At 38.6% G+C, this 16422-nt stretch overlaps 2 protein-coding genes across 4 annotated transcripts; both read right to left on the reverse strand.

Annotated features, from left to right (window-relative positions):
- Window positions 1-6022: 6022 nt before the first annotated feature.
- Window positions 6023-9549, reverse strand: LOC145239110 (P-selectin-like). The gene is made up of 7 exons (XM_080102393.1): window positions 9542-9549; window positions 9359-9402; window positions 9136-9234; window positions 8738-8920; window positions 7821-7997; window positions 7213-7509; window positions 6023-6092 (listed from the first exon to the last, which is right to left on the reverse strand). Exons 1-6 carry the CDS (start codon window positions 9547-9549, stop codon window positions 7214-7216), a joined length of 807 nt encoding a protein of 268 aa, XP_079958519.1. The 3' UTR covers window positions 6023-6092; window position 7213.
- On the reverse strand, window positions 9293-15466 carry LOC145238905 (sushi, von Willebrand factor type A, EGF and pentraxin domain-containing protein 1-like). Of its 3 annotated transcripts, XM_080102186.1 has the most exons (13): window positions 15320-15466; window positions 14876-15055; window positions 14182-14376; window positions 13341-13517; window positions 12775-12954; window positions 12381-12557; window positions 11926-12105; window positions 11482-11658; window positions 11043-11222; window positions 10612-10797; window positions 10036-10215; window positions 9576-9875; window positions 9293-9402 (listed from the first exon to the last, which is right to left on the reverse strand). In XM_080102186.1, exons 1-12 carry the CDS (start codon window positions 15417-15419, stop codon window positions 9577-9579), a joined length of 2211 nt encoding a protein of 736 aa, XP_079958312.1. In that variant the 5' UTR covers window positions 15420-15466; the 3' UTR covers window positions 9293-9402; window position 9576. The 3 variants fall into 3 exon arrangements, with proteins under 3 accessions (XP_079958312.1, XP_079958314.1, XP_079958313.1); XM_080102188.1 differs by lacking the exons at window positions 11482-11658; window positions 11926-12105; XM_080102187.1 differs by lacking the exons at window positions 11043-11222; window positions 11482-11658.
- Window positions 15467-16422: the final 956 nt, after the last annotated feature.

Here is a 16422-nt window from a genome sequence, read left to right on the forward strand (position 1 = left end):
AAATTTCAACTGTTGTCTCGCACCAATTATTTGGACATCTACGTGTCGCGCTTGGGCATTGTAATTGGACGCTAAAATCACGTGACTTTGTGACTGCCGCCATGCTTCGTTTTAGATTTGAGGCAGTTTTCACTTGGACCTCTGTTGTTCGTAGTGTTATGAGTGCGGTGAAAAAACGTGGTAGCGTTGTGATCTTGCATTTGATGGGGTTGGATTGGAACATTGAAAGGCGCTCTGTCGTAATCTAATGTTATCGCTTTTGTATATTTTATTAAACTTGTTTTAGTTGAGGCCCTGTTCGGTGTGACCACTCAACTTTGGTTTTAGCGTTAAGCTGTTAGTGCATGGTGACCTGGTATTTACCAAGTTAGGGGCGGTGGTCCCGCTATAATCGTGGTTATCGTTGGGTACGTTTACTTTATTGAGTAAAAGATAGCCATCTCGTCTTTCCCGAAAATCCTAGGACAAATTCGGGATCAGTATTTATTTCGGTTACAACTGCAGAGCTAAACAAAGTTTGTTCGCAGTTTTTTCTTTGAAATTTTTTTAATTTGAAATGGTTTTCATAACGTTCACAACGTAAAGAGACTAAACATCGAAAATGAAACACCTCCAAGCAAAATTTTGAAATGTTTTTGGCACACCCACACCTAATTTTTTGGGTCCTGGCAACTTTTCTTCTGTTAACAACTTTTGTCAAAGTTTGTGTAGAATTTTTACAAAGCGTCGCGCTGCTTGACTGGTCAGCTCGCTCTGCAGTGTAGCGCATTTTTAACGCCATTGTGACAACAGTTTATTGGAAGGCAGAGGGTTTACTGTTTGTGAGATAAATTCCATGTAAAGTAAATTAATTGGTTGCCAATTTTTAAACCCAGGTTGCAACGTATCTGGTTGTGAAACTTTGTTGAAGTGATTATAGTTGGTGAAAGAATAAAAATAAACAAACAACGGTTAAAAATGTTTAAACTGTTGTTGGTGATGCTTGTGATATGCCTGGTGAAATCGGAGAACCAGAACGAAGGTACAACATTTTATTTGTTAGTTTTTCAATGGTTGAAAATTACAAAAACAATAACGTAACATGAATTAACAAAACAACTACAGAGTTGGTTCCGTTAGTTTATCGATTTCCATTTCACTTTAAACCTTGTTTTGAGGAATTTTGTAATCGCCAGTTATATTTTTTGCAATATTCGCCGGGAATTAAAACTTGTGCATCACAGAAGCAACGTGTTTTACATCGCGTGAATTGTTTGAAGAAAACACTTTGCTCGCCTCAATAAATTTGCAGTGTGGCTGAACTTGACCTCGCCGTCTCGAGGCAAAATACATCGGCAACTGTCTAGCTGTAGCTGGATGACTAGCAAAGTAAGACGGGTTCGCGAGCAAAAAACTTCACCTGGTGCACATCTGCAACATAGCGGTTGCCGAGTGGCGTGTTTGCGCCACGACCTCCGTTGGGCAAAATTGCCTTTCGTGCAACATTCCTTCGTGTTAACACATCAGCAATTCGTTAGCTTGATTTTCAACTTTGTAATTAGCTGAGGTACAAAAAATCCGCCACAACAAACACGCAAAAAACACCACTAATATTACATTAAGGATTTTGCAATTTTCAAACTTGTTTTGTTACTAATTGTTGGTATTTTCGAATTGATCTTAAAATGAAGCGAGATGATCGCAATAAATTGCAATTAACCGTAACATCTGTTAAAAACATCTTAAACATAGAAGGGAGAAGAAATAAAAGTGGAAAAATGTTTCGGCCCGCGTTTCAGCGAAGGTTGCCGATCCATATGGCGATGTTTCGTTCGTATCTGTCGCAAGGTTGATAACAGCAGCACCAAATATGGTCATGCGTCCGAGTTGTAATCAACAAATTAAAAAAATATGACCCTAAGACCCTAGACCAGTGTTTCTCAATCTTTTTACTGTGCCGCTCCTTTCAGGCCTGTACGTAACTTACTTTTAAAAAAGCAAAAATCAAAACGATTTTATTTTACGTACAGGGTCAATGCGATAATAAAGGTTTTAGCGCTTAAAATATAAAAATGCGAAGAGTTCGTTCAACAAGATACCATTAAATGCTGACAGTGCACGTTGCTTTCAACTTGATGGCTGGGAAGGGCCTAAACTGTCATTGTTCTGTTTGGCCGGGCACGCTCGGTGTATTGTAACGGTCACGCTCCGCTCTCATTCATATGGTGTTTTTGCTGATTTTAACGTCTCCTTTGTAGCTCCCAGGACCGTATTCAAGTTGTAGAGGTGCCTTCTGCGTAACATGTGAGGCAACCCGACGCTAAGTGAAACACCAACGTTTTTCAAGTAACAACAGCAACTAATTGAAAACACATTTGAGTGATCGTGTTCCCGCTACTTGACGTTTTTAGAAACATTCACTATTATTATTTGAGACCCTACTTCCGTACGTCAGCAGTGAACAAAACACACGTTTAACTGTGACGTCAACAAACCCGTTTGTGACTTGCCCGTTAAATTATTGTGCAATAAGCAAGTAGTCAATTCGTAGTGCAGTTTCGCAGTGGGTCCAACGCTCGGCTTAGTTAATGCGACCCAGCGCCGAAGTACCGAGTAGCTTACTCGGGTTCTGACTCGGTTCGGCCAGGCACAAATCTATTGCCACCTGAAAATTTTGCTCTTAAAGCGCAAACAAGCCCCGACAATGCGAAATTTTAATTTGCACAAATGCATTGTTTTTCTGTAGCTTGGTACAATATTTGAAAACGGTTTTCATATCATTATTGGAATCACTTAGCAAAACAAACTTTCAAAACACCAAAAACGAATCAAATTTACTTTTATGGATCGCTGGATGACAAAAAGGACTCTGTCGTTTTATTTCGTTATTTTGAACTTCGCACATAGACAACCAAACTAATTTAAAATTTATAAATTTGAAATATTACAGGCGGAAATGACGGAAGTTCGAGATCGGGAAGCCGGAACGTGGTGAGAAGCGACTCGTGCTTTTTCAGATGCGGCCTTTATGTTGCGATAGCTACAAGTTGCGACTGCGATGTTGGATGCAAGGAACGACGAACCTGCTGCGAAGATTTCGACAGATTCTGTCAGGTATGAACCTAACAAAAGTTTGACCCCGCTTTCACTTAATCATGTTGTTTCGTTTTTGCAGAGGAACTAAGCCAACCGGTTTGACCAACACAAGCCATAATTGTTATTCTTGATCATAACTTGTTGTGGCTGTTGTTGTTGTGTACGTGAATAAAACAACTTCTGACGAAATTGTTGTTCAGTTTTTCTGTAGCTTGGTACAATATTTAAAATCAAAGTCAGTTTTCAACATACTAAGTCCTGTGCACCAAACGTATGCAAAAAATTAAATCAAACATTTTCTTAAATTTATATCTGGCAATTTTTATATCCGACGTCATATACAGGTCGTCTTCATCAGGGTAAAAATAACACCGAATGCGATTAGTACAGAAAATAAAATAAAATAAACAGCGGTTAAAAATGTTTAAACTGTTGTTGGTGATGCTTGTGATTTGCCTGGTGAAATCGGAGAACCAGAACGAAGGTACAACATTTTATTTGTTAGTTTTTTATCAATGCGGTTGAAAATTACAAAAATAATAACGTAACATGAACTAACAAAACACCTACAGATTTGGTTCCGTTAGTTTATCGATTTCCATTTCACTTTAAACCTTGTTTTGAGGAATTTTGTAATCGCCAGTTATATTTTTTGCAATATTCGCCCGGGAATTAAAACTTGTGTATCGCAGAAGAAACGTGTTTTACATCGCGTGACTTTTCTGAAGAAGACACTTCGCTCGCCTGAACTTGACCTTGCAGTCTCGAGGCAAAACACATCGGGAACTGTCTAGCTATAGCTGGATGACTGGCAAAATTGCCGCACGCAACATTCCTTCGTGTTAACAACATCAGCCATCCGTTAGCTTGGTCTTCAACATTGTTTTAGCTGAGGTACAAAAAAGGCGCCATAAAAAACACGCAAAAAACACCACTAATATTACATTAAGGATCTTGCAATTTTCAAACTTGTTTTGTTACTAATTGTTGGTATTTTCGAATTGATCTTAAAATGAAGCGAGATGATCGCAATAAATTGCAATTAACCGTAACACTTGTTTAAAAAATCTTAAACATAGAAGGGAGAAGAAATAAAAGTGGAAAAATGTTTCGGCCCGCGTTTCAGCGAAGGTTGCCGATCCATATGGCGATGTTTCGTTCGTATCTGTCGCAAGGTTGATAACAGCAGCACCAAATATGGTCATGCGTCCGAGTTGCAATAAAAAAAATAATAAAGTATGACCCTAAGACCCTAGACCAGTGTTTCTCAACCTTTTTCCTGTGCCGCTCCTTTTAGGTCTACGTAACTTATAAACGCCCCCTTTTTTTGAAAAAGCAAAAATCAAAACGATTTTATTTTACGTACAGGGTCAATGCGATAATAAAGGCTTTAGCGCTTAAAATATAAAAATGCGAAGACTTCGTTCAACAAGATACCATTAAATGCAGACAGTGCAACTTTGTAGCTGGGGTGGGCCTAAACTGCCATGTTCTGGTTGGCCGGGCACGTTCGGTGTATTGTAACGGTCACGCTCCGCTCTCATTTACACGGTGTTTTTGCTGATTTTAACGTCTCCTTTGTAGCTCCCAGGACCGTATTCAAGGTGTAGAGGTGTCTTCTGCGTAACATGTGAGGCAACCCGACGCTAAGTGAAACACCAACGTTTTTCTAGTAACATCAGCACTAATTAAAAACACATTTGAGTGCGCGTGTTCCCGCTACTTTAAGTTTTAAAAAACAGTCACTATTATTATTTGAGACCCTACTTCCGTACGTCAGCAGTGAACAAAACACACGTTTAACTGTGACGTCAACAAACCCGTTTGTGACTTGCCCGTTAAATTATTGTGCAATAAGCAAGTAGTCAATTCGTAGTGCGGTTTCGCAGTGGGTCCAACGCTCGGCTTAGTTAATGCGACCCAGCGCCGAAGTACCGAGTAGCTTACTCGGGTTCTGACTCGGTTCGGCCAGGCACAAATCTATTGCCACCTGAAAATTTTGCTCTTAAAGCGCAAACAAGCCCCGGCAATGCGGCATTTTAATTTGCACATTGTTTTTCTGTAGCTTGGTACAATATTTGAAAACGGTTTTCATATCATTATTGGAATCACTTAGCAAAACAAACTTTCAAAACACCAAAAACGAATCAAATTTACTTTTACTGATCGCTGGATGACAAAAAGGACTCTGTCGTTTTATTTCGTTATTTTGAACTTCGCACATAGACAACCAAACTAATTTAAAATTTATAAATTTGAAATATTACAGGCGGAAATGACGAAAGTTCGACATCGGGAAGCCGGAAGTTGGTGAGAAGCGACTCGTGCTTTTTCAGATGCGGTCTTTATGTTGCGATAGCTACAAGTTGCGACTGCGATGTTGGATGTAAGAAACGAAAAACTTGCTGCGAAGATTTCGACAGACTCTGTCAGGTATGAACCTAACAAAAGTTTGACCCCGCTTTCACTTAATCATGTTGTTTCGTTTTTGCAGAGGAACTAAGCCAACCGGTTTGACCAACACAAGCCATAATTGTTATTCTTGATCATAACTTGTTGTGGCTGTTGTTGTTGTGTACGTGAATAAAACAACTTCTGACAAAATTGTTGTTCAGTTTTTCTGTAGCTTGGTACAATATTTAAAATCAAAGTCAGTTTTCAACATACTAAGTCCTGTGCACCAAACGTATGCAAAAATCAATTCAAACATTTTCCTAAATTTATATCTGGCAATTGTATTTTTTATTCCGACGTTTCGACGTTCTATACAGGTCGCCTTTATCAGGGTAAATAACACTGAATGCGCGTGGTACAGTGCACGATAAACAAAGGAAAAAAAGAATTACACGCAAGGCCATCGAACCAAACAATTTCTGTTTATGTTTATTTAACCCAGCACATTTTAGTACTGCCATAAACGCAAACATCTTCAAGATGTTACCTGTATTAAATAAGTGATTTTTGTTGCCATTCGTTGGATGATTCAAGCTTATCGTGGTTTGATGGTTACTGCAGAGCTGAAAAAAAGTTTGTTTGCAAATATTACTTCAACGATTTTGCCGGATTTAAACTTAGTTGTTGCAAAGTGTTTTTTTTAATCAATCTTAAAATGAAGGGAGATTATTGCATTAAATTAACAAAGTACAATGAATATGAAATTATGATTATTATTTAAACAAATATCGAATTAGGTCGGAAGTTGGTGAAGGTTGTCAAGTCAGGCCGTTTTATTCCAATTTGATTTCGAATCAAAGCTTTAGACTTCCCAATTAATGAACCAAACTGATTTGAAATTTCATTAATTTTTCAGGTTGCCCACAAACCACGGCACCCAACAGCGGCTTCATCGAGGGAAAAAAACCTTTCTATAGAAAATAGAACCGGTGACCAAATCTCGTTCTTCGGCCGAAATGGCTTTGTTCAATTCCATAAGTTTTAGTATCAACGATTTTGGTGAACACTGGTTGCAGCGCATCTGGTTGGTATGTTGGTATGTTGGTCCTGAAAAATGTTGACGTTCCTACAAAGACTTTTACAGAAATTGTGCACGACAAGCTTTTGAAATTATGGGAGAAGATATCTTGATTATTGCTCGGCTTGCTTTGTTTTTGTGATAGCTATGTCGTATTTGTTACGACCGTTAGGTTTCGCCCTTGTGTCGTATTTGTTATGATAATTAGGTGACCGACTTACATGTGAACGTGGCAGTTAATACAGGCAACATATCGAAGGTGTTCGAGTGCAGAGCAAAATGTCCTGCATTACTTGAAAATATAACAGAAAATAAATGAATTGATTTTTGCACAAGTTTGGTGCACGCGAGCCTAGCTAGTTTGAAATCGACCTTTGTACCAAGATCCTGTAAAACTAAACAATTAATATTTATCAGAATTTGTTTTATTTACGTTCACAACAACAACAAATTATGATCAAGAATAACAATTATGGCTTGCGTTGGTCAGTTGCTTCAGATCTTCTGCAAAAAGAAACAACTGAATTAACTTAAAACCGATTTTAGATATAATCTTTTAAAATGTCACTTATACATCTGGCTAACTTTTGTTACAAACTTGACAAATTAGATCCAATTTCACATTTAGTATATTCTACGCAAGCAGTAAATCAACAACTTCTTACTTTAACGACAACACTTATCGAAATCTTCGCAGCATGTTTTTCGTTCCTCGCATCCAACATCGCAGTCGCATATCGCACCTGTCATGTCGCATCTGCGGTAACAAGAGTCGCTGTGGACGCACCTCTGTCCTCCAGGTGTCCATCTTCCGCCCTTTTCGCATGTACTTTCATCACTTCCGATCAGGACGTAGTTCAAGCTGCAGATGTACTTTACTGAGGTTCCGACGCTGTATGAAGATTTTCGAGGCCAGTAGTTTCCACCCGGGAAAGTTGGAGGCGCTTTGCACGAAAAACCCGCTGAAAAATAAAACTTAGATCACCAACTCGAAACATGCAGGCATTAAAAGAATAAAAACACAGTTTAGTGGTTTATCGTGCTAGTCACATTCAGTGTTATTTACCCTGATGAAGGCGACCTGTATAGAACGTCAAAACGTCGGAATAAAAATACAATTGCCAGAAGAGCTTTATAAATTTGAAATTATCCCTGTCAGCAATAGCTTACATACAATTTAGTAAAGTGAAAATTAAAACCTAACAGTAAAAATATTGTTGAAGCAAATGTTCTAGGTTCCACAATGTGTCACAGACATGGGAGTGTTGCTTACGAATTTCTCTGCAAGTTGGAAATGTTCCAGCCCAGTGATATTTGAAGCAAACGGAATCTTTCATTCCGACCAGAGAGAAGCCAGTGTTGCAATGGAACGAAATCTTGTCGCCGAGTTTGTAGGAAGATTTCGTTCCTGTGATGTATCCGTTGGAAGGTGCTGTTGGTTGTGGACAACCTGAATAAAAACATGAGCATATAAAGAGCTGGTCTGAACATGACCATATTAGGATCTGTTCTGAACATGGCCATATTAGGAGCTGGTCTGAACATGACCATATTAGGATCTGGTTTGAATATGACCATATTAGGATCTAGTCTGAACTAGGGTTGGCCCGATACCAATATTTTGAACCGATACCGATACCCGATATTTTACCCCAAAAGTGCTGCGATCCGATACCGATACCCGATACTTTGCAAACAAGCAAAAACATTTTCAAACTGATGTATTTGTAATGTGTTCTGGCGACAAGCGGTTTCTTAAAGGAGACACAATATTACCGGCAACAGAAAATAATCGCTCACAAGCAACACTGCTGGATAGCAGGCCTAAAAAATATTTTGCTAAATGAAATAATGCAGGAAAATTTGCTTTGTTAAGCTTCCAATTAAGTCGGCATTAAGTCGCTGTAGCGAATTAGGTCATATTATTTCATTAAATCCAAAACGAACGCGTTTTTTAATTGTAGTCCCATAAATATTTTATCACAGCCGATGATTGTTGATTTTTTGCCTCCGTTCATTTTCAATTTTACACATGATAAAGTCTCAAAAAAAGTATCGGAACTTGTACCGATACCGCTAAAGTATCGGACGAGTACCGATACTGCTCGAAGCATCGGGTATCGGCGCCGATACAGTACTATCGGGCCATCCCTAGTCTGAACATGACCATATTAGGAGCTTGAAATTTACCTGATTCGCAGGTGGGGAATTCGAAGTTCCATTTGCCACTTGACAAACATGTCAAATACTTTTCGCCTTGCAACTTGAATCCAGTATCGCAAAGGAACCAGATTCTGTTGTCAGGTCGGTAAATCGTTCGTTTGCCATTGAGGCTACCGCTCTTTGGCTCAACCGGGCTCGGGCAAAGAATGACTAAAAGTCAAAAAATATTAATTTAGAAATTTCTAAGTCGAAGTGGCGAATCAACTATGTTTTTGCATCAGGGAGTTGTGAGCAGTAACAAGTTTTTCATAAGTTTGAGTTATTTTTAAGCAATATTGTTTTTAAACTCAGTATGACTTGAATTAAACTGTCAGCTATCATCTTTTAAATTAAAAAGACAAGCAGAAGCAACAAAGAAGACCCACGATTGCATTCAGGTTTGTCAGGAGGAGAAAATATCCTGCATTTCTTGTAAATCTCAACAGAAAATAATAGGATTTTTGTACAAGTTTGGTGCACGCGAGCTTAGCAAGTTGGAAACTGACTTTTGTACTAAGATCCTGCAAAACTAAACAACAAATATTTGTCAGAAGTTGTTTTATTTACGTTCACAACAACAAAATAAATCAGATTATGATCAAGAATAACAATTATGGTTTGTGTTGGTCAAATCAGTTGGTCCATCAGTTCTTCTGCAAAAAGAAAACAACAGGATTTACTAAAGGCGGGATTTTGATAATGTTTCAAAATATCTCTTATATATGTTTCAAATTTGAATTTTTATATTCAGCATATATTATACGCAAACCTTATTTGTCAAGCCTATTGTACTGAAACATTAACCAGAAAATCAATGAGTTCTTACCTTAATGACAAATGCCGTAGAAGTCTCTGCAGCATGTTCCTCGACTCTTGCATCCAATATCGCAGTCGCATCTGGCACCTTTCACATATTTGTAGCATCTGCCAAAGCACGAGGTGGTTCTGACGCACTTCTGGCTTCCAGGGGCCCAACTTCCGCCATTTCCACATGTGATGTCATCACTTCCGATCAGGACGTAGTTCCGGTAACACTTGTACGTCACTGACGCTCCGACGCTGTACGAAGATCTTCTCGGCCAATAGCTGGCATACTTGACACCTGGGGGCGCCTTGCATCCGCTCGCTGTAAAATAAAAACTTAGATCACCAACTTGAAACATGCAGACATTGAAAATGTAAACTCACAGTTTAGTAAAGTTAAAATTAGAAACAAACAGTGAAAATATTGTTGAAGCAAATATTTCAGGTTCACAATGTGTTACAGGCATGGGCGAATCACTTACGAATTTCTTTGCAAATAGGGAATTTTCCATTCCAGATGTTATTTTTCAAGCAAGTGAAATCTTTCTTTCCGACCAGAGAGAATCCAGCATTGCATTTGAACCAGATCTTGTCGCCGGCTTTGTAGGAAGGTTTCGTTCCTGTGATGTAACCGTTGGAAGGTGCTGTTGGGTGTGGGCAACCTGAATAAAAGGAAAAAAAGTTTGTGCAAAAGTTATCATCAATCCCAGATCGGCAAAGAAGGATTTGGTGAAACATTTCCTGATTAAACGATTTGAACATGACCATATTAGGAGCTGGTCTTAACATGACCATATTAGAATCTGGTCTGAACATAACCATATTAGGATCTGGTCTGAACATGACCATATTAGGAGCTGGTCTGAACATGACCATATTAGAAGCTGGTCTGAACAAGACCATATTAGAAGCTGGTCTGAACATGACCATATTAGGAGCTGGTCTGAACATGACCATATTAGAAGCTGGTCTGAACATGACCATATTAGGATCTGGTCTGAACATGACCATATTAGGAGCTGGTCTGAACAAGACGATATTAGGAGCTTAAAACTAACCTGAAGGTACACAGGTTGGGAATTCGGAGTTCCAATTGCCACTTGACAAACATGTCAAATCCTTTTTGCCTTCCAATTCGAATCCAGCATCGCAGAAAAACCAGATTTTGTTGTTGGGTCGGTAGGTTGTTCGCTTTCCCTTGATCCGACCGTTCTTGGGCTCAACCGGGCTCGGGCAAACAATTGCTAAAAGACGATAATATTTAATTAAAAAATTCAAAGTGGCAAGTTAACAATGTGTTCACGCCAGAGAGTTCGTAAGTAGTGAAAAAAGTTTTACGTAAAGTTGTAATAATTTTCAACGATTTCAAGCCGGAGTTATTTTAAAGCAATATCGTTTTAGAAACCATTATGACTTGAATTAAACTGTCAACGTGTATCTTTCAAATTAAACCATTACAAGTCAAGTAGAAGCAACAAATAAGACCCACGATTGCACTCAGGTTTGTCAGGAGTGAATTTCCCGTCATTTTGGCAGGTTAGAGTCGCTTCACCATCGAGATCATATCCTTTGTCACAAGAGTAAGTGACAGTTTGACCGACGTCATACAAATCATTTTCAGAATCGGTTGATCCGTTGTCGATTTCACCAGGAAATTCACACCGGATTGCTGGAAGAACAAGAAAAGCGAAGTTAATATTTCTGACCCTTTATTTGTTGAAAATAAAATACCAAGTCTCAAAACAGAAAATTGCAAACTGCTTATTTGTGGGGCAGTAACTTACATGAAAATATAATTTTGATTTTTTACGGATGAAAATTGCCGATGAAGAAATGAAGAAAAACGGATGAAGAAAATTACGAAAACCCGATTTGAAACAACCACCACTGGCGAGCATCAATAGCGAGGAGAAACAGTTGAAACTTACGGACACATTCAGGGGCATCTTCGTCGAATTGGCCATCAGCTTGACAAACCAAAGTTTTTTCACCGTCAAGCACGAATCCTTCATCGCACTCATACGTCACATCCTGTCCGACCACGACGCTGTCCTGGTCCGGATCAAACGAACCGTTGTCGATTGGAATTGTGGCGCATAAGATTTCTATGTGTTAAAATTCTTGGTTTGATTTTTTTTGTGATAAATTATTAAGATGAGCTTATTTACTTATGTTTAAATTGCGTTTTGTATAAAAAGAGCCGAAATTCCTTTGGCCTTTGTAAAAATTTGAAAAATTTGTGTACATTTTAAGCAAGAGTTATTTTAGTGCTATATCGTTTTTGAAATCATTTTCACTTGAATTAAATTGTCAACGTGTATCTTTCAAATTAAACTATTAGAAGACAACTAGAAGCAACAAAGAAGACCCACGATTGCACTCGGGTTTGTCAGGAGTGAATTCCCCGTCATTTTGGCAGGTTAGAGTCGCTTCACCATCGAGATCAAATCCTTTGTCACAAGAGTAAGTGACAGTTTGACCGACGTCATACAAATCATTTTCAGAATCGGTTGATCCGTTGTCGATTCCACCGGGAAATTCACACCGGATTGCTGGAAGAACAAGAAAAGCGAAGTTAATATTTCTGACACTTAAACTTCAGTAAACATGTTGTCTTCATTAAGATTGTTAGTGTTGCATGTGGTTGGATATTTAGTCAAAAATAAAATACCAAGTCTCAAAGAAGAAAATTGTAAACCGCTTATATGTGGGGCAGTAACTTACATAACAAATATAATTTCGATGTTTCAAAGATTAAACGAAAACTCGATTTGAAACAACCACCACTGGCGAGCATCAATAGTGAGGAGAAACAGTTGAAACTTACGGACACATTCAGGGGCTTCTTCGTCGAATTGACCATAAGCTTGACAAACCAAAGTTTTTTCACCGTCAAGCACGAATCCTTCATCGCACTCATACGTCACATCCTGTCCGACCACGACACTGTCCTGGTCCGGATCAAACGAACCGTTGTCGATTGGAATGGTGGCGCATAAGATTTCTATATGTCAAAATTATTGGTTTGATTCTTGTAATAAATTAATGTGATGACGTAGGCACTCATGTTTAGATTGCGTTTTGTACATGGAGTGGACAAAATTCCTATAAAATACATTTTTCCCAATGTTTCAGGTAAAATGCATCATGCTGTCCCGATATACACCGAATCTTGTGTTGACCTTTACCCTACTTATTCACGGTATGATTTTTATGTTTACCTTCACAGAATGGAAAATCATCGGACCAAACTCCTCCAATTTCGCACCGGAGATCAGAAGTTCCGACAAGTTCGAATCCCTGATCACATCCGTATGTGATTTCGGTGCTCACTGGGTAATTGTCCTGCTCGTCGTTGAAGAAACCATTGTCGATTGTTGCAGGTGTTGGGCAGAGTTCGGCTGATGGAAGGAAATTATTGTCTACAGGTCAGTTTTGCAGAAAACCCGAAATTTGTAGATTTTTTTAAAGACATTATGTAGAGATTTCAAGTTTGTTGTAGCGGTTTTAAATCTTTATTTTTATGAATTAGTTTTATCCCAAAGTCACAAACACGAAACGAAACTGGTAATGTTCTGATTGTTTCCGATTAGTCAAGTTCAAAACATTTTGCAGCTTGCATTCTTAAAAATGTTGACATACAATTCTTTGACAAATATTCTTTGCTACGAGTTTTTTTAGTTTGGAGCATAACGAAACAGAACCGCAGTCATCAGCTGATTCTTTTAGTGTTTCTGGATCAATTTGCAATGGTGCGTTTGTGATAATGTTTAAGTTTTCTACTTACGAATACATTCAGGTTTGTCATGGTCGAACTTTCCGCTCTTCAAACAAGTGAGAACAGATTCTCCTTCCAATTCGTAACCCGCGTCACATTCGTAAGTGACCTCATCACCTACGTCATACTTGTCTTTGTCCAAATCGAACGAGCCGTTTTCCAAATCTCCCAAAGCACGACATTTAGCTGCAAAAAAACATGGATGAAAGTTTGTTGGTTTGGCGAAATAATGAAACACAAAGAAGAGCTGCATGCCCATTGCTCGATTGTTGCATGCAAACTGGCAGCTTGCTTAACTATTTACTGTTGTACTATTTTCTCCATCAGTGTTTTATTCGTTCACCGGTCTGCAGATGGCAAAAACCTTTGATAAATATATTTTCTGTGCAAATATTACTTATACTGGTTGATTCTGTTTTGCTTGGGGTTTTATACACTGGGTATTGGATTTGCTGGCGCTCGAGGGAAAAGACATGAAACACCTGAACATAGAAATCGTATAAATACGATAAAACTAAGGGTAGTGACAGACGCTGATGCAACTCTGTAATAAAATGCGTTAAGAGACCCATAAGGAACAATCCGTATATTTACGTTTTTCAAATGAACGTAAAATGTTTTTCAGTTTTTGTTGCTTTTAATTTGAATTCGACTTTTTTTGTTAAATTTGGTATTTTTAAAGATTGCTTGGTTTTAAATTTAAAAAATATTATATTTAGATGTTTGATTTAAACAGCACATTTTTTTCTCGAATACATCACTGCCCAAGAAATTTCGCACCAAATTTAAATTCTCCCCGGGTGGGTTTGAACAGGAATCCCCAAATGACCTTCAGCCCCATAATACTCACGGACGCAGTAAGCTCTGACATTCTCGAACTTTCCACTGGGCAAACAACGAATGCTCTCATCACTGGAGCTTCTCACTTTGAGGGAATACCCGTCGACACAGGACAGCCACAATTTCTCGTATGTGTTGTATCGGGGTTTGGATGGGCTGTATTGCATTCCAACGGGGAAATGGGAGTTCGATGGACGGCTGCAGCCTGGAACAAAAAGATTGAAATATAAATACAACTCATTAGGCTGAAAAACACGAAAGAAAAACTGACGCGAAACTAAACTTTAAAAAAGTTGTAAAAGATAAAAGTCAAATAAATAGACATTCATATATTCGCAAGTTTCTTGGTATGATTTATAAAAAGCAATTAGGGGAAGTTAATTGATGAAGTCCTCTCGTTTTTTGTCTTATTTTAGACCAGGGGTGGGGAGCCTTTTGTTTCTATGTTTATAAAAGCCACCAAACATTTTATCGACACTCGTTTAGGCCGCATAGACCAGTGGTCTTAAAAAAGGTTGAAGACCACTGACATAGACTAACTTATTTCCAAGACCTATGACAGTGGTGTTTAAACTTTTTGACTTACAGAATGGTCGTTTTGCTTTTCCCTTGTAGAGTTGTAGCACTTACGGTCCAAGCTAAATAAAATTCCTCACTACATTTTACAACTTACAAGGAACAGCTGGGAAATAATTTCAAGTTACCTGGTATTTTCACACAGGACGGGGCAGAGAAACGACCGAAAGAACGGCATTGAACTTTAGCGCTTCCCTTGATTTGATAACCGGAGTTGCATGTGTACGTCACGTCATCTCCGTTGTAAATGTAGGCAGATTCTGAATCGTGGCTTCCATAACTGATCCGTTTCACGTAACATGGTCGATCTGTAAAGCAAAATGCAACGTTTTTTTACACAAAAACCTCAGCTGGTTCTGTATCGATAAGATCGCACACTTGCAAACTGCAATACATCAAAATTGCCACTTCGAACTTTACCAAACAACTAACAAACACAATTTTCATCGCCAGATTTGCTGCAGGAAAAACAAAACCACTTTTCAAAATCAACATGCTTACAATATTTTGTCTGTTAATGCAAGCAAAATTTTTAACCAAAAACTATAAGTATAAAGATAAATGTCACTTACTCGCGATATAGGAGTATGACAATCCAGAGCTAGATGATCCAGTTGCGTAAACTGTGCAAATAACCGCGGCCAGAACGAGGAGAGCGAGCTTGAGTGACATCTTGTGGAGGATGAGATGCTTCTACTGCCGGTTGAGACAGTTGTGATTTGAAACACAACATTCGCCGGTTTAAATACGAATCCGTGACGGAACGAGGCGGCAATTAAACGAATCTCTCGCCCAAACAATCCACGACTAAACTTAATTATATTTTTTAATTGTGCTTAGATAATTACAAGCATCGATACACGATAGAGAATCTTTTGCGCGGCAGACTCTTTGAAATAGGCTGCGGGGAAAATCACCCCCCATTAAGCTGAGCTATTACATAACAATCGAGCGCCGTAATTATCCGACCGCGTATACGTTCACCGTTGCAATGTTTAAATTCCTCTAAATTGTTTCATTTCTACGTCACAGTTGCGGTATTTCTCGCTGTTTTGCGTTTCATTCACATTCTGCTCAACACAGACGTTTTCATTGGAACGAGACACAAAACTTTACAGTTACCGCATTTTCATTTGTGTATTCTCTTCAAACTGTGTGCATTAGAAGTAAGGTGCATAAACAATGATAAGTTCGTTTCAATATATTAAAAATGTCAATTCACATTCAAGTCTTTTCTCGCTAAACAACCTAATAATTTCACAGATAATTTGTGTTTCAGATTTCCTGCAGCCTAAAATACCCGAGACGGCTTCATCGAAGAAAAAAAGCTTTCTATAGAGCTGGTGACGAAATCTCGTTGTTTTGACAAAATGGATTTGATCTGTTCGGTGGGTGAAGCTACTAACACAGGAACTCACAACACACAGGTTTGCTTATATCAGTGGCGCATTGAACTGTTTCACATGCAGATTGTGTATAAAATGCTGACAGTTTAAAATTGGGTCCCTCCAAACGCCAGTTGAAGTAGCCCAATTTTGCCTCTGAGCCCGGCAGTAGGCAAAGTAAGAACACCAACAACAGTTTAAACATCTTCAGCCGCCAATAGACCACTTCAACACTATTCAGAACCAACCGACCAACCAGATGCGTTGCAACTTGTGTTTACCAAATGATT

Source organism: Phallusia mammillata, chromosome 7 (genome assembly GCF_965637545.1).
Source record: "Phallusia mammillata chromosome 7, kaPhaMamm4.hap1.1, whole genome shotgun sequence".
Classification (NCBI taxonomy): domain Eukaryota; kingdom Metazoa; phylum Chordata; class Ascidiacea; order Phlebobranchia; family Ascidiidae; genus Phallusia; species Phallusia mammillata.